This window comes from Mytilus californianus, unplaced genomic scaffold (assembly GCF_021869535.1).
Source record: "Mytilus californianus isolate M0D057914Y unplaced genomic scaffold, xbMytCali1.0.p SCAF_6, whole genome shotgun sequence".
Lineage (NCBI taxonomy): Eukaryota > Metazoa > Mollusca > Bivalvia > Mytilida > Mytilidae > Mytilus > Mytilus californianus.
The window spans coordinates 83,375,539-83,400,681 of record NW_026262712.1 but is presented as its reverse complement, the minus strand read 5'-3'; the positions used below and the strand labels follow the sequence as shown (position 1 = coordinate 83,400,681).

At 31.5% G+C, this 25,143-nt stretch overlaps 1 protein-coding gene across 5 annotated transcripts in view; it reads left to right on the top strand.

Annotated features, from left to right (window-relative positions):
* Positions 1 to 25,143, top strand: part of LOC127705178 (uncharacterized) — a 61,746-nt gene that overhangs the window by 27,351 nt on the left and 9,252 nt on the right. For 4 of the 5 annotated variants that reach the window (XM_052209427.1, XM_052209428.1, XM_052209429.1 and 1 more), the window contains 8 exons: positions 13,076 to 13,189; positions 16,304 to 16,381; positions 17,750 to 17,857; positions 19,640 to 20,132; positions 21,191 to 21,393; positions 22,408 to 22,832; positions 23,678 to 23,835; positions 24,810 to 25,012. In XM_052209427.1, coding sequence (XP_052065387.1) covers positions 13,076 to 13,189; positions 16,304 to 16,381; positions 17,750 to 17,857; positions 19,640 to 20,132; positions 21,191 to 21,393; positions 22,408 to 22,832; positions 23,678 to 23,835; positions 24,810 to 25,012 — 1,782 coding nt within the window. Of the gene's footprint in view, positions 1 to 646; positions 1,200 to 13,075; positions 13,190 to 16,303; positions 16,382 to 17,749; positions 17,858 to 19,639; positions 20,133 to 21,190; positions 21,394 to 22,407; positions 22,833 to 23,677; positions 23,836 to 24,809; positions 25,013 to 25,143 lie in introns of those variants that run through there. The other variant, XM_052209426.1, reaches the window with a different exon arrangement.

Below are 25,143 nucleotides of genomic sequence, written 5' to 3'. Positions count from 1 at the left end.
TACATAGATATTCACCGAATTTATCATTCGGTCGTGGTATTCGTTTATAATAAGGAAAAATTGAGAAGTAATCCGTGTTATTTTACTTGTAAATGTTGGCGACACGTACGGTCACGAGGCTTTGATCTATAGGATAACTCCGCTATGTTGTTTTGATCTAATAGGCTTCCACTGATTTCGAAGAACGTCTCCAACAGGGTTTAAATCAAAATACGTTTATCTAGCTAAACCAAGTATAATTTTTCTCGACCATGAAACCTGTCGTTGTTCTCACATTTTATTTCTGAAACACAATTGGAATCTTCATTGTGATTTCCCCCCTCTGTATGGAACATGACTTATTTCTTCGTTCGTTTGAATTAGGAAAGTGTTATATAATATATCAGTGTTATTTCTAAAAGGAAACATTAGAGTTCAACGAAAAACACCGGATAGAGGAGACTTCAATAAGTCAAAGAATACTGCATGTAAATATCAAATAAGAATGAAAAAAAAATAGTATATTGTTGAAAAAAGGATAAAATACTAGTACACTGAAGAAATACCTTAACTGGAAGTGATGTTTACCTCTGTGGAATGAAACTGCACAGGCTTTTACGACAACTGTGGAATAGAGGAGGTGAAACCTTCATTTTGTAACAATACAAAACAAATAAAATCCACTTTTACAATGAAAATATTGAACTTTAATATCCCTGGCTTATTATATATGTTCGCTCGAACTGGAAAGTATAATTACTTCTATCGATATAGTAAGCAATGGAAAGTAGATATATAAATAAAAATACATTAAATATTTTAAGCTTGATATATTTGCAAACGAACAGAAATTAGTTAAATAACACACTTTAAAGAGTAAATTTAAACGTATAATTGAGAAGACATCTTTAAAAGTTTATGGAGACGTAACTGTTAGAGGACAATACAGTCGACAAAACCTTTCACTAGCTAAACAAGTGTATGTATAAAAAATGGATTGGAATATATATATATAATGAAAGTGGATTTTTAAAGTACATGGTTAATGTATTAAAACTATAATGACAACTGTGGAAACAAGAAAACTTCATTTCGCACCCGCGATGGTGTTACACACTGAACGTATTCACATTCCTTATGCAAAAAAGGTTGTTAAATTGAAACGATTGAAGGAAGTAAACTTAAGAGATACCAACAGGAGAATCCGGGAACTTATAAAGGTAATATTGAATGCAACTGATAAAGAAAAAATACATATGAAAATAGGGGGGAAATAATGGGGATATGGCAATATAACTCGATTTTCAATAATAGGACTTATGAATATAAAAACTACGATTATATGAATATATATGTGTGAACTAATCCTTGCATATAGACTGTTATTTGAGTATTTGGTACTTTCCGAATTTCTTTCTACAAATTCTTCTATTGTTACGTGTGTGTTGGTCTCACGAATCTTTCTCTACTAAACATTAACGAAAATATGGTATACACACAAACTACTCGTTACGTAGCTTCTTCGTATAGAATATTATGAATTACCTAAATGTTACTATCTGTAACAAAGTTTCGATTTCGATCACTCACTTCATTGTTCAAGGAATTCTAAGAATTTTATTACCGGAAGGTTTTCAATATCATAAACTTCAATCTTTTTTCTAATTCTATAATGTTTTCAGTACAATTTTAGAAAACTAATCTTTGACGATATTTTACATCCTGAATATTATTGTAAAATCATTCACAAAGCCCATAATTTTAAAACGTGTCCTTAACTAACATCGTCTTTAAAAAACTGATTTCAAAGGATATAAAATTCATATTTATATATTGTGTCGCTAAAGACCATAATAATCTTTCGGTAATATTATTGGTTGAAATCAAATCGGACGAAAAGTGAGACGAGAAAAAATATTATCTTTGATGTGCTGAAAGGGTTCTTGAGATTGTTAGTATTGTGTTAGTCGTTCATGAAGACTATGTGGTCAATGTATTGAGGACAATAGTTTTATTTAATTCTTGTGTGCTCGGCATACAGAAACTCGCGGGTAAAGTTTATAAAACAATGTTACTGGTATATACGGAGTGTATTTAAATAATACAGTTGTTACGTCTACAAATGTAAAACAGTTAACATTTGCTAGAAAGTTTTAAAATTCTAAAAATCTAATAAATATTCTCTGTCTACATTTTTATTGCAAATATTACTATTATATCATATAACTAATGAGATATAAGTAAATGTCGTAATGTATATAATGGTCTGTTCTACTGGTCATTATCACTGTCTATAGGCTTGGGTTTTTGTCTCTGTCCGCAGGTATTATCATGGTTTACTAGATACATCGCGAACTTCCAGTTGGCATTGAGACGATAAATCAGATGTAAGGAGAATACCACGTTCTCAGAATGCAAAAAAACACTTGCAAAAACTCTTTCAATGATCTAAAGATGGTCTATTACAAATGAAAGTGTTTGCCTCTATTTATAACATAACTTAATTTTGAATGGCTGTCCAAATTTACCATTGGTTGACCGATTGTGCAGAATATATATATACTAAGTACTTAGTTTACAAGATATTTTGTTAACTTTCGAAAGGTTTGGTCGCTCACTTATTTACTTGACAGTAATAAAAGCACTTCATATTCGTAAATTTGAAGTGGTTTTTTTTTAACTTTCCTTTTTTAATTAGTTGATAATCTGCCAAATGCTTTAAGATTCCCTTTTACTGATTTCGATTTCTTTTCTATATTTGTGAAAAACAACTTCAGAAATTTTTATCAGGATACTAATATACAGTAGTATTAATTTTTTTCATAGTATTGACTGCTATGGTTTTTTCGTCGATTATGGCTTAACCTTGTTGTCGGTGCTGAAGGTTTAACCTAAGTAATTGTCCGTTCTCATTCTATTACACTTGTTTTTTTTAAATATAAAAGTTGAATATGGAAGTGCGAACATAGGAAAACTGGTTATACTTTTTAAAAAGACTAAGGCAAAAGACTTTTAAATCAATTAATCAATCTGCATTTGATAAAATCAAGAAAAAAAACTAGTGCTTTGTGTGTTAATGTACACTTATGACACGATATATGTAATTACTTGGTATTAAAGGAAACCTGTTTCAATAGTTTTTACAACGCAATTAAAATTTTATATATTAAACAAGTATTTTAGCAAACAGTCTTTAACGCTACTGTGTAATTAAAACGCAAAAAGTAATTATTCATTTTCATTTCATATTGTATACATTTACTTACAAAAGACCTTGATATGAAATATTGATTTCAGGTTAATGCTAACATGTTCAGTGATCAGTTTACATAGATAACATTCCAGAACCATGAAGAATATTTCTGTAAATTGAATTTAATTAAGGTTTCTAACGATATTTTTAATTGATTTAGACTTCGAACACAATATTGGTTCTTTTGTATTTCAAAGTATTACGATAATAGTTGAAATGTTTTTTTTTAATATTTTCCATGTTTTCTCGGATATAACTCGAGCGTTGCATAGGTTCTAATAGAATCGTTATATCACGTTTTTTTTTCTAGATCTGTAATATTCTAATATCGTAAATTGCAGGAAATTTGACTTAAATTGGCACTTTTCCCTATTTTGAAAAAAACTATAAGATTATACTAACGTAAAACGTGGAATATTGTTCACTATCAAGTTCTAATGAAACTAATTTTATGGAATTTTCGATATTAAACAAATAGAATAAAAAGTAATTGACAGTTATTTGATTTTTCACAAATCAACACGTGGTCACATTGTAATAAAACATTATTTTTTATTAAGTCGAGACGACAAAATCTAAGATAACGGTTTAATGTTAAGTGATTGATACATGTTGATTTTTATCGAATATCGAAAGGAAATATACATGTCAAAACACTCTATAAAACCCGGAGAAACATGCTTCAGTCTATGTAATTGTTTTTGTGATTTTGTCATTACTGAGTGAGGAGTTTATACATAATATGTACATTTTGTGATGATATCTGTAAATATTTTTCTCTTTCTGAAATAGTCTAAGGTTTGATTTAAAAGTAAGAAACCAAACACACTCATCGATACTATGACGTTAGTTTTGCCAAAAAAGGTTGCATCATTTTAAAGGACGGTCAGCCGTAGGCTTTATGGCGCAAATATTCTAATGTAAATAAACAGTTGCTTTACTGCCGTTATGTGTCTGTGTAAAATCCTACACAACTCTTCATGTGAATATTACTGAAACAAAGATGCTCATTGTACCAAAATATTCTAATAGTTCAATACACGTTTTTTTTAGACTTTAGAGGATTTAGATAGATATAAAAATAAGAAGATGTGGTATGATTGCTAATGAGACAACTCTCCACCAGAGACTCACGTACATAGAAGTTAACAACTATAGGTCACCATGCGGCCTTCAACAATGAGCAAAACTCATACCGCATAGTCAGTGTCTATTATTGAAGACCATATGTTTCCCACTAGATGTGTTTTGGGTTTGTTTTTCTGTCGTTTATTTACTATCTTATTAAAGTATTCCTCATGTTTCTTTTGTTCATACATGTAATTTTATGTCTCTTATTGAGGAAATGTAAAGTTTTTTTTTTTATTTTCCCTGTTCTTTGTATTGATAAATTATGGTACGAATTCCTCATGTTAAGTTGGTTATTGGTATCAAAGACTTGGTCGTTAAAACTTTGACAGTATCAGTGTAGCTTAGTGTTGACCAAGGAATGATTCAGGGGAGGGCTCCCTTATGCCTAAAAAATTGTGTTTTTGTACACATTTCTTATTTTTCAATGCATTCCTTATTTTGTCGGTGGGCCTCTCCATCCTCTTTTTAAAAATCCTGAATCTAGCATTATTGCTGAAATGTTTTTCTTCACATACATGCATGGCATACAAGTATTATAAAGAATAGGTTATTACAATATTATGCATATGCCATTCATGTGATAAACATAGAAAACAAAGCAATTCTAATTTGGACCAATTTACTTATAATTATAATCTTGGACAATTGTTATATGTGAAAAATGGTCCCATTTATGATTAGAAGATTTATTTTGATTATTGAAAGTTGTGTATACGCGACAATAGTATCATATTACAAGTCATACAGATGTCAAATTAAAATATTTTAGAATACTTTTTAAATAATAGCATTTTACTTTTAACAACCAGAGAAAACAATGCCTTTTAAGAGTTTCAATATATATATGTTAAGATATAGATATAACATATAATTGTTTCCTAGCTAAGAAATGTATATTGTTGGATTCTGTAAAATGTTAAGCAAGCACCAACCAGCAAAACCCATATTATATAGTATGCTTTAAAAGGCCACGACATGACAAAATGTGAAATAATTCAAACCAGAAAACCAATGACCGGATTTATGATAAAAACACCAAAGGAAAACAAATATGACAGACATCAACCAACAACAACCGCTGAATTACAGGCACCTGAATTGGGACAGGCACATAAAGGATGTGCCCGGTTGAACAGTTTTGTGAGCACTCAACCCTCTCCTAACCTGGGACAGTGTTGTAACAGCACAACCTAAGAACAAACTGTAAAATCAGTTGAAAATGGCTTAACTGAAAACATTGGTGCGATGCATAAAAACAACTTTTGTCGTTTGTTATATGAAGTAGTAGCAAATTGTTTTCAACACGAAAAAAAATACGATAAGCACTCGAGTTATAGAAGCATATATTTGCATAGCGAAAACAAAAGAGCATGAACTTGTTCACAAAGAAATGCTCTACCCGCTTTCGTCTATACAATAAGATGCCTTTTTTCACTGGAAGGGGGACATTCTATTTACCTTTTGTAATTGATCACTATAATTTAAGTATTACAATACAATTTATACTGAACTTAATGTATTATCTCCTTGTCCTAAAGAATAGAGGACCATATCTTACATACCGGAGTAGTTTGGATAAGATATTGGGAAGACTTAGTTCATTGATTTTATATTAATCATTGTGGTTAGTGACTTTTTACCTGAAGTATACTTAAACATACTTTAAGGTTAATACCTTACATCAGAACATTCTGCTTTGTCATCGAAATGTGTTATGTCGGTGCAATGGATTTTATACTGTAAAATTGGAAAGCATAATTTGAAAGACATCATTTGTTTTCCATTAGGTATAAAAAAAAAAAACTACCGGAGAATTGCATAGAGAAATCTCCCAGTAAGCTTTACCCTTTTAAATATGCATTGACCTATAATGGTTTACTTTTATAAATTGTAACTTGGATGGAGAGTTGTCTCATTGGCACTCATACCACATCTTCCTATATCTACTTAAAATATAAATATGTCTTATTGAAGTTTTTTTTAAAAGTTTCTGACAAAGAAGTGCAAAGTCAAATATATATAAAAAGTATTTGAAAGTAAAAGATTGGAAACATCAGATGCTACACAAGTGGCAGGAACTCCAATTCGCAGTGAAATCAATCAAATCACCATTTTTAGTCAGAATATACTGTCTTGTAATGAAGATAAACGAAGTCTATATTATAAGCCAAGAATGGATAGACACAAGGTGGATACATGGACAGATGGGAAATAAGAGTATGCTGGTATAATGACGATAATATGACGGAATGGGAACCTGACTCTTTTTTGCAGATAAAAAAGGTCTCTTGTTAAAAATATCCCCAAAAAATGATAAATAGAAATAATATAAAGGAAAAGTGTACGATCTTAAAAGTTATTTCACGAGGAAATATTTAGTGTCGATTATAAAACATACCGAAAATTAAAAATAGAATTAAATAAAGAGAGATATATAGGTACTTCAAGATTCTGAAATGAATTTAAATTAAGACTGATAGCCCTTAAAATAGTTTTACTGTTGTTTATTATATCGTTAACACAAAGTGTAATGCTATTTAAAGATTTTGTATGTAAAAGTTCGAGAGATTTCGTTGTTCCACACCAAGTACTTGTCAAATAAAAGGATGTTTATTATTTATAAAATGGTTTAGGAAAACTCGTTGACAAGTAGTAGATATATATTATTCATTTAAACTTTGAATTAAAATTAGAATAAATATGGGCTAGTTTTCTCTGAAAGTAATTTGACAGAGTGAAAACTATCGACAATTTCTTGTCTCAATCTAAATTGAGTAAAATAGTGTTCTTTTAAATCGCTCATCTTTTATGGAAAAACCGTCATCAGGTAAACTCGTGACCAAAAGTGAAGAAAGCCAAAAATAGAAAATGTTTTGAGAGCATATAAACCAAAGAGATAGAACATCCAAACCCACCTAATATCAACTTTGCCTGAGTCAGTTGTAACCTTACTTTTAGAACAAGTAAATGATTCTATGAACTGGTAATTTAAAAACAAAATGTATCAATAACATGCCGGTACATTAACGCTTCCTACTCGGCGCACGGATTGTACCCTAGGTGACTGATAGTCCGCCACCAGTGGTAATGACCCAATGTTAGTACAAAACAAATATGAATTCCATGCGCATATCACATGTTTCTGGAATAACCTTCATCATATACGCTCGCTTTCATCATATAAGCTCGCCTTCATCATATACACTCGCCTTCATCATTTACGCTCGCCTTTATCCTATACGCTCGCCTTCATCCTATAAGCTCGCCTTTATCATATACGCTTGCCTTCATCATATGCGGTCGCCTTCATAATATACGCTCGCCTTATCATATATGCTCGCCTTCATCGTATACAATCGCTTTCATCATATACGCTCGTGGCCCAAAGGAAAAGCTCGTATAGGTCAAATATACGGTAAATCATGTAGTTATCTAGAGTAAGTGTCCTATATACATCTTGGGAATTCACAGGATGTATTTATATACCATGAATAAATAAATAAAAATGGATTTCGCTAGTCTAATATCGTTGATAGATACCAAAGGGACAATCAAAATTGATGAGTCGAAGAGAAACCATCAAAACAAACGGTGGTAGTCTATCTTAGCTATCAAATTTATGTCATAAGACTGTTCAATCTTTTCCGTGTCAAATGAAAAATCAGACGTCATGTCCTTCTCTACCCGGTGGTTTTTAGATAACATATTTATAGTTTATCATATTCACGTCTTGATACGAACCTACTTGAATTTAATATAAAGTCATCCTTCTTTGTGTATTATTTGTACACTAATGTCTTTTTAAACTTGTTTAAGCCCTAAAAGTATCTACATATTTTATGTACTTTGTTGCCTGTGCTTCCACATGGATTTCCATGGTTTGCGAAAAATTTTAAACACAAAAAATATCTGTTGTGCAGGATATAGAAAACAAGTCATATCAGTTTATTTAGGAACCGTGTCAATTTACAGTATAAAAGTAGACTTAAAGTCTTCCTATCTTACCAAGCCGACCGTGCGAGACTCTCATGGGTAGTCAATGTCGTTAAACACCCCCGTAGTATCTTACCAATGTTGTAATTCAACAAAATTCTGTTTTAGTTTACTGTTTTGATAAAAAAAAAAATAAGAAGGTATCAAGTTTTAAACATTACAAATAATGATCCTAATTCGTCAAAGATTGTTAAATGTAATATAGTATTTAAACAGCACATTTAATATTATACATGCATATAAAACAGTTTAAAATTTATCATTAAAGTACATACATATGTACTTATTCAAAGTTATAACATCCATAAAATCGTACAAACACTCAAATCATTTTTTTAAGTTTGTTTGTCTCGTTGAAGCATCTTTTTGAACAATACACATTACAAATTACAGGGAGTGGTTTCAAAGGACCCTTCCACATCAATAAATTTATACCGTATCAACATTTTAAATATTTTTCACTTCAATTAAACTTAAATGCTAATATCGTTTAACAGCCGAATAATTTTACATACTAAATCTATATTTTAAAATTATTCATTCAATTCAAGACCTTACACGTTGGAAATTGATGCATTTATCTTTACATCGCTTGAATTTTAATTTTTAGTTCTTCTAAACGACGAGTTTAAATGCTGAAGTCAAGGGAGATGTTATTAAATCATTTGTAGCTTTCGTCCAAACTAAACTACCATAAATAAGCTGAATTGAATTAAAGAAAAATCTTTGAAGACTGAGGAATTTCATCGGTTTCTACGGTAGAGAAAAGGTACACTAAACCGTTATTGTTCAAACTCGTCAAGAAATTATTCATTAGTTCCCTCGTTTAAATCTGAAACGGTTCTGTTGTTTTATAGTCAGCCTGAATTATCTGAATAAGATGATAAGACTTAGTATCCCACTCTTTCCAGACTTTGCGGTGAACTTGAAAGCTAAAAAAAATATTTATCTTGTCAACAATGCGGACCTGTCTTGTCTCGATTTTAAGAGTTTTGATGAGTTATGCCATTTCTGTTTTTGTTTAGTGTTTTTGGAAATATATGATCATATATAAAGCCGTTAGTTTCTCTTCATTTTTGCACATTTTGGCATACTGGTATCTTTTATGGATTACTATACGTATGGGGATTTGCTCATTGTTGAAGGCCGTACGGTGACCTATGGTTGTTTATATCCTCGTCCTTGGGCCTCAGGTGGATAATTGTATCATTGACAATCATACTTATATACTGCAGATTATAGTCATCTATTCATATCAGATTACAGTATGATATCTATATAAACCAAAACTTTATAAACAGCAAATGCATGTTGTTATAGGAATTCCAAATTTGCAATATTATTAGTTACATAGTGTGCTAGTGACCTAATACGATATATATGGGGTCAGTAAATTCCATATGGGGATTCGAGCGAATTATACACTATTATGAAAAACAGAATATATATCCTAAAATGATTTATTTTGTCAAATTGATTTAAAATCTTTTACTTTTGATGCATCTTATATTATATGACTTGAAAGTGGACTATATTAAAAAAAAATAGCGGACAATGTTGTACGACGCACACTTTGTAAAGATGGCAAATATAAGTGAATGAGTTATAATCAATGTAAAAATAAAAATTGAAAATTTATAGGACAGAATAATACGGACATAAAAACATGTCGATGGCCTTTCTACGCAATTCACCACAAAGACATCTCCAAACAACAGAAAATACAAAAAATAACCAGTACTTATAATTTGATGGTTGCAATTTACACTTTCATTTGATAACTCACATATACTACAGCAATCCAATGAAGAGTAACATGATTATTATATATCAAATTCAATATCTAGTAATAGTTCTTAGTCAGAGAAATTATTACAAATGCGATTAATCTAAAGGTTAAGAAATGGTTAAATGTACAAGCAATCCCTATAGTCAGAGTAATTGTTACATGTGCAAGCAATTCTTAGTCATAGTAATTGTTACATGTGCAAGCAATCCTTAGTCATAGTAATTGTTACATGTTCAAGCAATCCTTAGTCAAAGTAATTGTTACATGTGCTAGCAATATTTAGTAAGAATAATTGTTACATGTGTAAGCAATCCTTAGTCAGAGTAGTTGTTACATGTGCAAGCAATCCTTAGTCAGAGTTATTGTTACATGTGCAAGCAATCCTAAGTCACAGTAATTGTTACATGTGCAAGCAATCCTTAGTCAGAGTAGTTGTTACATGTGCAAGCAATCCTAAGTCACAGTAATTGTTACATGTGCAAGCAATCCTTAGTCAAAGTAATTGTTACATGTGCAAGCAATCCCTAGTCAGAGTAATTGTTACATGTGCTAGCAATCCCTAATCAGAATAATTGTCAAATGTATGAATACCCGGTGCAATGAATTGTTATCATTGATCTATGTGACTTTGAATCAGCTATTGATATATAATGATTCTCATCTATACAATTCATTCCTTTTTATGAAAAACGCCTATTTTGATTTTTTTCAATTATTGGTATTCATAATCATTATTCAAAACTGAAATGTTCTGATTACCACTCAACAAATCTCAGATGCAACAAAAATCAGTGTGGTAGTATTACCGATATTAATTTTAAATGAATCTTTAAAATTTATAATTTATATGTTCTAAAACATGTTAAAGCTTTAAATTGTACAGAAGTGCTTAGTAATAAGCGTTGTAATTCATCGTGAACTTGTTTGTGAGAGTGACATGAAATTAAAAGCAAATATTTAAATATACGGTGCAGTAAATGTCAATGGCACTTTCGTTTACAAGTACGTGTACTCGAACATTCCCCCTAAGATTTAACTGCATAACAATATAAATAAAACCAATAACCAATTTAAATTTCTTAAATCAGAAAATAATATTAAAATTGTTCCCAATGTTGTAATATAATCGTACCCTAGGTCTGTAATTATCTAGAAAATGAAAATTAAAGTCCAGGACTTATATTATTCGTGAAAGTATACAACTTATAATTGTTTTGAAATATTTGCTTGTTTTTACCAGTACCAAAAGAAAACCAAAAGAGATCATAATATTTCTAGTATTTTATGATATGTTTGTTAAGCATGCTCAATACAAAATAGAAGATAAAAATCAGACGGAATCCGTACATGGGACACAACTCAAATCTTGGCCTACAGCAGCAATTTTATATACCTTCTTAGTCTAACCATGGAAGTATTATATTGACAATATAATACTTCCATGGTCTAACACCCTTGGAGTCTGTTATATATCAAACATTTATAGGTCACATTCCTATCAAGACTGGCTTCAGTGACGCTTGTTTAACATTAAATACTTTTTAAACGGCATATATTTCATTTTCGTATATAACACAGGTACTTTTTTTTAGCAAACACATTGCCGTGTAATAATATAAAATCGAAAATGTAGCTTAACGTTGCAGTTATCTTTCATACAAGTGTCTATCGACAATCGTAGACAAACTATAAGACTGCAACGTTTACAAAATGCATTTACTGTACTCACAACTTAAGATTAAAGATTTCTGTAAACATTTTGGTACAATATTTGATATCAGAAAGTAACTAAATTGATATGAATACCTAGACCAATATATATAAAGAGTGTTCATAATACCAAAACGTAATTAGATAGAGAAACTTTAATAATAGATATAAATACAAAAATATAGCAAACAAATATTTCACTTTCATTTGATTTTAAACTCAAATGTAGTTTCCTCGCAGTTAGGGAATATAATAAAGTAGAGTTTTACTGGAGACAAATATATTGCAGGTTTCAATTATTAATTGCCAAACAGTTCATTAAACAGGTCTATAAAGCTACAATTAAAACATTTAAAATTCCAACGATTGCTAGTTTTATGTGAATATAAGGTTAAAAATAAGAACTGTGGGTGAATGTTGGCTTTAAATCTAGTTTCACCCTAGGAACAAGCTAACCATAGAACAACATTCTATTAGTTTCTTTAAAGTATTACTAATTCTAATTATTATGTTATAAATGTGGCAATTAAAAAGTTTAACCTGAACTTGTATATTTTTTTATAGAGGTTAAATGTACCCTTTTATCCTGACACGTGTTTGTTCATTGAGTTAAATTTCAAACAAAATTATAATGTCGATGTTGAGATATGACGAAAGTATTTCACAATAAATAAAGAATGCTCTCAAATGATCATACAACCAAATCAAAGTAAGTTATGAATGACTATCAGTAGTTCGTCTACAGTGATCACCAGCCTGGCAACACTGAGGTTATGAGTTCGAACCCCGTTTCCTTACCGAAGTTCTGTGGTTTTCCCATGGTACGCCGGCTTCTTCTACCAGAAAAAAAAACTAGCCTTGTTATAGCCAAGGGTACCTAAACAAACATTCAAACTGATTTTTCTTTCCCAGTCCACACGTCTTTATTTTTTATAACAGGTACTTGTGCATTGCATACATTACGCATAACGTGAGGGGGAAAGTGACAATATGATTATCTTACAGTTTCATCCAAGAGTTGTTTTAGCATTCACTTTATACAGTCGTATTGTTTATACATTGGTTCATCCATCACCCCATAACATTTTCAAACAGGAAATATCGTAGAAAAGGATGGGCTATCAGAAAGGAATGTACATCCAGAAATATTCCGCATGAATTCATAATATGCCATTGTTCTATAAATAAAAAAAATATTACATTCTAAATGTTTATTTCAGCATGCTGATGATGGCAGAAGGAGAGCAGGAGTATTGCCTCCATTACAAGTCAAACGAGAACCCACTTTCCACAGACAACCAAAGGGAAATACAACTCTGTCTAACCCAGAGGAGGTAAGACAATTATACCATATTTTAGATATAAAGGGCAAATGGACAAAGGTAACTTATAGGTCCCCGTACATGGCTGAAGAATTTAGAATAAGGCATTAACAGCTGTAATCTTTTTCTCCGATGACAGCTATAAAAAATCCTAAATTTTATATCTGATATTTCGCTGTATTCAGGCGCAAATAATGCCATTAATGCACACATATTTTTGACATTATACCACGAGAAACAAAATCATACTGTTATTCAGTACCATTTTTTCATTAGCGATTTTCGAGTAATGTGTACCAGAGTGCATGTATATGCTTATGTGATTTGATGGCTTAACACGTATTGGAATTGCTTTAGTTGTTTATACCTTATCCACATTGCGATATATATTTTGCCTTAAAGCGTAATGATCGTTTGTCATATCGCTTTTGCTGGTCATTAGACAGCAGAGTAAAATGACTTGTTAAATCGGCAAACCTCGGGTTACTCCACTACGCTTCTCCCTGTTAGTGTGCAAGGAACGAACCCTCCGAGGACCCATGATTGAGTTGTATTTGAAGAATAGTTTTATACAAAACGTAGGATGATAGCATTTTCCTTTGTTAGATGTGAATAAACTGAGATAAACAAGAACATCACAAAACTTTATGAAAAAAAAGACATTTCATTCTTCAACTATAAACCAAAATACAATATGCTAAACTTCATCATTGCCATTTATGCATTAATGTGGAAAATTTGTGAATAAATCAAACAGACAATCAACATTCTACCCTGAACACATAAGTCTCTCAATGTCAAACAACAGTATGGACTGTTGGACTAGAATTTCGTATAAAGAACGTTGAGCCATATTACATCAAATCATAAAGTTGAATGGTAATGTTCAGATGTACCATTACATTGGTTTCATTTCATCGTGTTTCTATTGTCAATAATTTGGATTTTCTGGCTGAGAAGTTTTTTTCTATTGAAACATTTATAACAAAGATATGTTTTTTCTTTATGAATTTAACAGTTACACATTATAACAGAAACGATCTAATATCCTATATCAGGTTAATGGCCCTAATATGCTTTATAAAACTATTATTTTCTAAGTCTCCTTTCAAGCAATTCATATTGACTATTTTTTGTTGATATAGAAAGTGAAATTATTTATCAACAATTGCAGAACGAATGTCGGATCAATTATTGCCCGAAAATGTAATTGTCATCAAATGTTCCACTAAAGCCTCACCTTACAATAAAATCATTATTGGAATTCATTTTCTGTGGTAATTTGATTCTATTTTTTGTTATTCTTTTAGCTTTAATAGTTTGTTTAACTTTACATAACCTTGCTTTTAGGTCAAATTAATATTTTTCGATATTATTGATTTGAAATTATATGTAATAAACAACTACAGACATGCTCACGTACTTAATATTTACAATGCGTCTGAACACCGTATTACAATAGAACAGAAACTTGTATTTGATAGGACATACGATCTATAAACGAGAAAATTAGTCATTTATTTAATGGTCGGCTCATATTTTGTATCAATATTGAATATAGCAAATTATCCTATTTATGTAATACTCCGGGTCGCATTTAATATATGTATGACACTTGACTGTGCTTGATTTATATAACTCTAAGCACTAAGTCGAAGTGATTTTTAACTTGGATACATATATCGAAATATTCTAAAATTCTGGAAGGAAAGTTGTATTGAGATACATTTTGTTGGAATAAATTAACAATTTAATTAGTTTGATATTGTTATATATCATAAGCGTGTTTTCATTTTTACCATCTAAAGATGAGAAAGGCTTCGGCTAAGCCGAAAAAGAAGGTAAGATCCGCAAAATATTCTCCAACAAAAAGAAATTTGTACTCATGTTAACTGGCGTCTGATTTTTTTAATATGATTTTTAATCATCAAACTGTCTTTTCATAATCATCAAATTGAAATATTAACTGTAAATAGCATTTAAGAGTAAATCTGAAATCATAAGATGATATCAAGTAGCATGTGGAATATCAAAATGAATGTCCTTGTGCTTAAAATGACTATTTAGTTTCCTTTAAAATTTTCTTCTATCATTTTGCACTCAAGTTGATTATAGGATGGATTTTTTGGATACACTACGCTCGACGTGTGACATTTGTATGAAAAATTCATTTTATTTCTATCTATAAGATTATAGGGTCCGGTCTGATATGCAAAAAAAAATATCAAAACATTTTTTTTAATGCAAGCTGCTTGCTAAGATATATATATCTGTTTAGCAACTCAAAGCTTTTTATTGATAAAGTTTGATGCTTTATATGACATTGTTTGTAAGATGACTTTAATATTTTATATGATTATTGATGTGTTACCACATGCAGCGATGACAACAGGCATTTAAATAGATTTGCTGAGATGGTTATTAGAATGCTAACTGCAAGTTTGATTCCGATTTCCAAATTTACATACTCATAAATGCATCTTTTCTTTTTCTAAAAATACAATATTTTAAAATTTTTAAATGATCATCAGATATTTAAAAAATATAATCCGGTTAAATATGTATGATATCGCAGATAATGACTATTTTGAATTCAAGAGAAACACATTCATGGGAAAGACACCCCTTTACTTTATGATTATACCAATATTAGATAAGTCTATGTTCATTCACCGAGGAAACGTTTGATCAACCGTCATTTGAGATACTATTTATATAATGCTTAGAAGTCTGCTTATAGCACTGGTATCTTCAACATCAAACAAAAAATAAAACCGGCCCAAAAAATAGTGCCTTCTGTGAGTTTTTATGAAAAGAAAATAGGTTTGGTTAGTCGGGGCTGCGTTTGCCCATTGGTTTCATGTATGGTTGTTACACAGTGCACGATGCATATTGGATATGGCATATCTGTACAGTTAAAATATTTTCTTCAAAACGTTTTTTAATACTGTATATGAGAAAACCATAATTATGTAAGCTTTGGATTGTAGTTATACTAGCACACCAAAGATAGAAAAGTTACATATAGATTCTAGGAACAGAAGACATCATGTTTAAATGAATATATGGTAAAGAGTTTGGTTCTAATATTTAAAAATAAATACATGAACAAATTTTTTTTTTCAGGCTGCCGATGCTCACTGGAATAAGCAGTACAAAAAGTATACCGTTGATGTTGACAAAAGAGTTGTCAATCATCTTAGAGTAAGCAGTATCAATAAATACTTATTTTCTTACTTGCCTTATGATGTACTTGAGATATTGTTGTGTCAACAGTAGGGACTGTTATATGCATATTTAGATGAAAGTTGATTACAGTCAAAGTCACATATACCCCCTTTTACAAGCAGTATTATGACTATATATTTAATCGAATTGATTTGTAAGATTGAATTCCAGCTAGCAATAACAAAGAAATTTATAAAATGATGAAATAAATATCAGAATGAATTAAAACTTATCTATTAGGTAACTGTCTCCTTTTTGTTTATTTTTATCCTTTAGATATATTCTATGTACATTAATTTAAAAAAAGTGAATGCATAAACTTTGTTGACTCATGGAATATTTACGTGGGAATATGGAAAATTTATTAACATATGCATATAGTTATAGTGAGAGATTACAGTCAGTGCAGTTACATGTATCAACAGGATGTTACAACAAGTGCATACAGTTTATAAACTTTCGATGCATCCTCTTTGTGAAGCATAAGCATATATAACTTATGCTTTACAAAGAGGACGCATCGAAAATTTATAAACTGTATGCACTTGTTGTAACATCCTGTTGATACATGTAACTGCACTGACTGTAATCTCTCAATATAACTATAAACATCTGTCATACAAGTGGGAGGTTTAGCTAGCAATAAAACCAGGTTTAATCCACCATTTTATTCGGGAAATACCTGTACCAAGTTAGGAATATGACGATTGTTTTCCATTCGTTCTGTTGGTTGATTTTGGTATGTTTTATGGACTACCCCTTTTTGAATTTACCTTGGAGTTCGGGGTATTTTTTTAATACTTTCCTATAACCGACAGATGACTTTCTGAATAAAAACATTGTAACTTAAACTTGACAATATACCAATGTGGCTGGTGTATCATACATTCACCTCTTTTTATTACCATTTCTTTCTCTTTGAGTAATAAGTGATATGCTTCCTCATATGTAGATAAAAAGAAAACCTGTACAGTGGATTTTGTTGACAACAAAAAGTTCTGCTAATGCTGAAGCCTTAAAATTATACTTAAAAGAGTAACTCCCACTCACTTATACAAAGATATTATGCGGAAAATTATACTTAAACGAGTAACTCCCACTCACTTATATAAAGACATTATGCGGAAAATTATACTTAAAAGAGTAACTCCCACTCACTTATATAAAGACATTATGCGGAACTTTTAAGATAAAGAATAGCAATACAAGTTCTTGATCCATTAGTTCGATTGAATATCCTTTCTAATGTACATTGATCCCATTTTAGTTTTATTTCAATACTCTTACTTTGATTTTATAGTTTTCTCATGTACTGTATTAAAACTAAGCCGAATCTATTTGTAGAGAGTTTTAAATAAACGAATAGATGATCATATGAACAGTTTAACAGAGTCTGAAGACAAAGAAACGCCTGATAGCTCAACCAGTCAACATTTCACTAGAAAACCACCGGTAAGTCAAGTAAGTCAGAATGTCACTAGAAAATAATCGACAACTCTTGTAAGTTATAATACCACAAGAAAACGATCTTTAAGTTAAGTAAGTCAGATTGCAACTAGAAAACAACAATTAAGTCTAATGATCCATGCCACTAGAACACAACCATTAAGTATATTGATCCATGCCACTAGAAAACAACCATAAAGTCTAATGATCCATGCCACTAGAACACAACCATTAAGTATATTGATCCATGCCACTAGAAAACAACCATTAAGTCTAATGATCCATGTCACTAGAACACAATCATTAAGTATATTGATCCATGCCACTAGAACACAACCATTAAGTCTAATGATCCATGCCACTAGAAAACAATCATTAAGTCTAATGATCCATGCCACTAGAACACAACCATTAAGTCTAATGATCCATGACACTAGAAAACAACCATTAAGTCTAATGATCCATGCCACTAGAAAACAACAATTAAGTCTAATGATCCATGCCACTAGAAAACAACCATTAAGTCTAATGATCCATGACACTAGAACACAACCATTAAGTCTAATGATCAATGCCACTAGAAAACAATCATTAAGTCTAATGATCCATGACACTAGAAAACAACCATTAAGTCTAATGATCCATGCCACTAGAAAACAACAATTAAGTCTAATGATCCATGCCACTAGAAAACAACCATTAAGTCTAATGATCCATGACACTAGAACACAACCATTAAGTCTAATGATCCATGCCACTAGAAAACAATCATTAAGCCTAATGATCCATGCCACTATGATCCATGTCACTAGAAAACAAACGGCAAGTTTGTGAAGTTAGAATATCCTTGAAAGCCATCTGTAAGCTTAGCAATATAAACTGTTGACGATTTAAAGCTTGACATTTAGTATAGATAGCTGTCTATCGTTTTAAACTGTATGTAGACATCGACTAGATCTCCTTTGGTTGTTAGTGTCTTTGCTGTTTCATGGACGCATACACCGTATCCCCTGTTGTTCGTATGATACCAATTTCAATATACCATACACATTTCTCTGAAACGTATGAAATCGATTTAAGTGGCCACTACACCCATGTCTTAAGCCTTCATCATAATAAGTATCTAAACATGAGAGGACCCAAAAAATAAAAAAAGTCAGTATATAACTTAAAAGCAACCAGTAGGAATGTAAATATGCTTACCTGAAGTTAAAAAGCAATAATTTCTACTACCACCCCGACTCGGGAAAACACATGCACATGTTCCGGTAGTAAATATTCTTTTGAACACTCAACCCCTTATAATCTTTATCGACATAACTACTTCTAAGTGATGTCAATACTTTCGGGTGCGTTGTCGATTGAATCATTAGCCCGGTTGCCAATGCTTCTGTGCTAGAATGATATAACTTAAGAAATATTCAGTGAAAAAAAGAAGATGCAATATTTGTTATATTCTTATATTACTTGGTATCTTCCTATTGCTCAGGATTTCATTTTGAGATGTCATATTGTGTGTATTGTTCTTCGACATTCAATAGTTTGGGATTTACAATATTCGGCCTCATGTACCACTTACCTGAAATGCATTTTAAAATAAAGATAAAATGCTCATATGATTCATTAAAATGATTGTTGTGTATTGTTGTTTTGTATTCCAGTAATTAAGCATTTGAAATGCCACCAATACTCCATTTTCAGGCCTATTTATACGATATACGATACGCATTAAAAGTGCCCTTGCTGTTTTTCTTTAAGTCATGTACATCATGTTATTTCTATTTCAAGACTAAAAGGCCTGATATATTTAATCGCTATAACGATATAGAAGTCATCAAACCAAAGAAACCAACACCTAAAGTGGAAACAAATGGGAAGGTAGAAAATGGGAGGGCTTTACCTGATATCAAGAATGAACATGGACACAAAAATGGACACTCTGCAGTAACTGTAAACGTTACAAGTACTGACGCTACAGCTGATGAAGCAGATGGCAAAGCAGAAAGCAATGACATCACGCACAGTAATTTGAGCGGTGAAGAGGACGAAATCTTGGATATACCAGCATTCAATCTTGAAGATGATTCAAGTGACTATGGAGATTTTAGACAGTGTCAAGTCAGCCCTGTGCCGACTCCAGTATTACAAAGACCAATGACGAGAGAACAAACCCGTATATCGCACGAAGACAGGGTTTCCGACATTTTACATGGAAACGTAAATAGATATTGTTCTGCTCATAGTAAAACAATAAGAATTTACCTGTCTTCTGGATTTTCAGGTAAGTAATATAAATAGAACTATGTAATATTTAGCAAAAGATGATGTGCTATTCTGAAATTACCCTTTTTCGCAAATAAGAAATACTTTCTTCAGTAGGAACAGTAAAAATTAACTGTTGGAATAACAAACAATGTCTTTATCGAGTTACCTATGTTTACCTGAAAATATCGAGTCTTGATAAAGCAACAACTTAAACCTTGTAGACTATAGTATAAATCTAGTAACAACGGTTCTTTTCACTTTCGTATTTCTTGTTATGATAGAGATAAGGATTATTACTTTGATGAGACATCACACTTAAAAAAGGGGAGAAACACGTAGAGGTCACCATAAGGTCTTCAACAAGAGACATGTGATAATACAATAGGTCAAACTCTAAATCGTACCAAAATTGGACAGGCTGTGAATAAATTTAACAGAAAATACCAAAAAGGTCTCCCTTTTACAGGACAAAAACATCAAGATAAAACTTATGACACCCACTGACAAGACACTTTGACATTTGTTTGCTTCTTCCGATTTTGTTATGCGTATATTACTTTAGTAATTTATATAATCCACAAGGTAACGTTTCAAATTACTAACTTGAGATTTCCCTTCATTTACCAATATTATCTTTTGAAAAAAGATATATTCTATAAACGTTATTCACTACACTACTGTTTTGCCGTAAATGAATGGTTGTTAGTTTTACTATATCAACACACTTTTCATGCGCAAAGTTAGTATCTATATTAGTCCATGTCTCAGTCATGAAGCTAGTATGAAGTGAAAGATGAAATTTAAACGTTGCAATAATCATGACCACAATGTCTGCTGATTAGTTATGAATTTGATCATATACTTTATTTGATTACACCAATTCTGGTAACGTCGAACAGCATACCAAGCAAAGCACATTTGTCCAACCAGATGTGATCATTTTAACCATATGTTGTATGTTGTACCTTGCCCGGTGTCTATTTTAGAGGACCCTATATCAAAGATGTTGAATAAGGACCTATTTAATTTGTTTACGAATTAGAGTTATTCAAAACTTTATCTTTTAAATTGCAGATTCGGTAACAGAAAGATCAGTTCTAATGGAGAAAGTCTTTCCTCAGCTTCGTAATTTCTGTGCTGCCAAAGGCTTTGAGTTAGACGTGTATGATCTTCACTGGGGTTTGAAAGACTGTACTTTTGACGACCACTCATTACCTGAGACATGTCTTAATACTCTTCATTCTTGTCTGAGTTCTCGGTATGAGATTAATATGGTGGTAAGTATCTGAACAAATAGAAAATATATGTTGAAACCTTTTCCCGTAAAGTTTAAGATATTTCTTATTGGAAACGAAGGACGACGGTGTACTAATCACATGAAATACAAAGAAATAATCATTACCTAACACACCGTATAGCTAAACCATTAAAAGGAGTAACAAGTAAATAAAATACAAAACTAGCGAAGTTTTCCTACACGTTTTACTTGTTTTGCCCAGCAAATGACTTAACTAAATAACAAGTGCTTACACAAAGATAAACGGTTATTTTCATTTATTATCATTAGATCTATATCTCTGCTGGTGGACTGTAATTCCCAGTAGGAGCTCAGTAGTCATTGCTTCATCACTGACATCAACTATAACATACATATCTAAAATTCCCCGTTAATATTTTTTTTAAGTAGGTTTCAGAAGATGTGGCATGAGTGCCAATGAGACAACTCTCTATCCAAGTCACAATTTGTAAAAGTAAACCATTATAGGTCAAAGTACGGCCTTTAACACGGAGCATTGGCTCACATCGAACAGCAAGCTATAAAGGGCCCCAAAAATGACTAGTGTAAAACAAGTCAAACAGGAAAACCAACGGTCTAATCTATATAAAAAAGAGAAACGAGAAACACTTATGAACGATATCAACAAACGACAACCACTGACTACTAAGCTTCCAACTTCTTCAGGCAACGTTGACCTTAGATTAAGTTTTCTATCCTTTTAGGTACCCTTTGTTCATATAACTCAAAATTTTTCCTCGTTTTTTCTACATACTGGATTTCAAATGTCTATGGTTGAACGTTCCTGGTGAAGGTAAATCCAGAAAAGCGCTTCAGACCATCGAAAATTATAAAGTGTTATTTTTCATTTTGTATAACTCAATAATTCAAGAAATAAAGTGTAAAGCAGTACAACCAGAGAAATTAACTCCACAGCTGGAAGTTAATATTAATACTATTATCGAATACATTAATTTCTCAGTTAATCGCTATTGTATTAAATTTATATTTTTAGCTATTCCTTGGAGAGAAATATGGACCTAGCATATTACCAGCAAAGATTTCACAAGATGATTTCGAGAAAATTATACAGAAAACAAGAAGTTATACAGAAAATGAGGTTGAAAAGATACGAAAACGTTTAAAAGAAATAGACGACGTAAAAGAAGAACGCGAAAGGGAAGAAAGTGGAATTACTTCGGAAAATACTGCAAGTGATTTAAATGACAAAGAGACATCAGTGGATTTGGCACTTCAATTAAACTCAGCAAACGACATGAACAAGTTCAAATCTCACGCTGAAACAATCAAACGAGAAGCGGCGGTAGTTAAGGTGTTGCAGGAGAAACACGATTCTCTTCCCAGTCCTGCCTTATTGATGCACTGGTATAAACTGGATGAAAATCATGTCCCACCTATTTATAGACTGCAAAAAATTAGGTATGTGTAGACTGAAAAGTGTGTGAGGCACACTTTTGAAAGTGAGAAGAAAAAAAAGTTTTTCTATAGTAGTCTTATAGCCTAGAAGTTAGTCGGTGTCCTCTTTCATTTTCATTTTTATTTTCAATATTTTTTTCTCCAAAAGGTGGATGGAGTCATTTTCCACCCCCCCTCCCCCAGCTCCGTCGCAAATGATTTGTGTTTATTTTTTTACTACAGTTTATATAACCATACGTGATCACATTGATAATTATTTCATTGTTTGCTTTGAATAAACAATATGAATTTTCTAAAATAAATAGAACTTTGATACTCATGTAGTTCTGAATGTATAGGAAATGTTCAAACTGAAAAAGCGAATGCCAAGATGAAATGTAAAGACTGTTTACAATTAGGCGTAAATGAAATTCACTAAAACAAAAGAAATTATTGATATTATATCTCATTAGGCATTGATTTAAAAGCCAAAACAATAACGAGGGCATGGAATGGTGAGAAATTAGAGGCAACAGTAGTTTACCGATGTGCAAAACTCATAAATCCATTAGTAAGATACATATCAAGGTAAAAAAAATAAAACTGGGGTAATCTCATGAACTCGAAAATGAGCGAGACTAGGTGCGTCAATGACAGGGTAAGCTTTTCCTTAACGAGCTTTAATAATCTTTAAATAAGTCTGAAAGGACAACAAATCTTTTTGTACTTTGCATCTTCCTTAATTTAGCTCGGAGTACAAAGATTTGTACAGAATATGTTTTTTTTTGGAAAAAAAGCTAAAGTTTTATCATTAGTTTGGCAAATTTAATCTTCAAGATAAAAAAAAATTGATATTTTTACCTTTTCAGCTCGGAGTACTCAGATTTTGTTAAAGGTGACTTTACTAGACGTGAAGCTGGACGAACATCGTGGAAGGAGGTGGAAGCTAAAATTCAGTCAGTTCTTATGCAAATTGTACCAGAGGTCTTCCCAGATGAAAAATCTAGGAGAAAATTTTCTAGTTCATGTAAGTATTCGTCTCACTTTATTTCTTGCATTTTCATGGGGTATGTGCAGTTACAAGTTGGTTCAGTTTTGCATTTTTTTTCAAATGTGATAAATGAGATCTTCCCATAATCACAAAGATAAAGCATAGTTTACTGTGCTAGATTTTGAGAAAATTGAGAACGTCATAATAAAAACAAAACTGATAAAAACTGGACATTGAACGTTAATAGTTACGGTACCATATCTATATTAAAATAAGAAGATGTGGTAAGATTGCCAATGAGAAAATTATCAACAAGAGACCAAATGACTCCATTTAAGAAAAGATAATTGTGCCTTAGTAAATATATGTTGTATATAAATTAAATGGGAAATATATTTGTTGGCGTTTTTTGTAGTTTTTTTTAAAGGAATTTTAAATTCTCGTTTTAATTCTACCAAATGAAAGAGTTATTTATATAAAACAGTTTGATAAGTTCAATGCTATACGAATAACTCGTTATAAGTGGGATTCGTTGCGCAATGCAGTGTCTCCAAGTACTGAAACATAAACATAGAAATGAATTAAAGTAGAGAACGGTTATTGGAATCCTTAAAAGCAAACAATGATTTACCTAGTTAATTAATTCTGTCGAGTTGAATTTAACTCAATAAGATAGTAACCAAATCATACAAGTAAAGAAACAACCGTACATGTAAAAATAACGTCTCCTACGTTGGACTAATGTCCATTTTTATGTCAAGTTTAATGTCTAGCAACCGAAGATGTGACATGAATATTAAAATCCTGAATGGACAATTACATACCCAAATACTGACAAATTTTGCGACTTAAGGCAGGTGTAATTACATGTAGGTCTTAGGCTAGGCAAAACAAACTCTATTGAGACTTAGCTCAAGCCATGATCAATAAATACAAGCTACAAAGTAAAACGCATATTTAATTTAAGTCCAGAAAAGTTTATTTGCACAGATATATTATATCGTTTTCAGTATTGGATCTTGAAATTGAGTATGGTATTGTGAACTCTGAATCATCGTGTGATCATTGTGTTGTCATTCACCGCACATTAGAACACATCACCTCTGGGATTGGTCAAGAGGCGAATTCTGACTACATTGATGTTGTTAATAGACGTCTTTCAGACACGAAACACAGTCGGATCACAGAGTATCGAGAAAATATACACACAATGGTAAGACATGTTTATTATCCTTTCGTATAATTGTTTTTTTGCTGATTATCATTTTGATCTGCTTACCCTTCCGAAGCACATGAGATCACACCCGGTCTTTAGTTTTCTCTGTTGTGTATTATTTTTGCCGT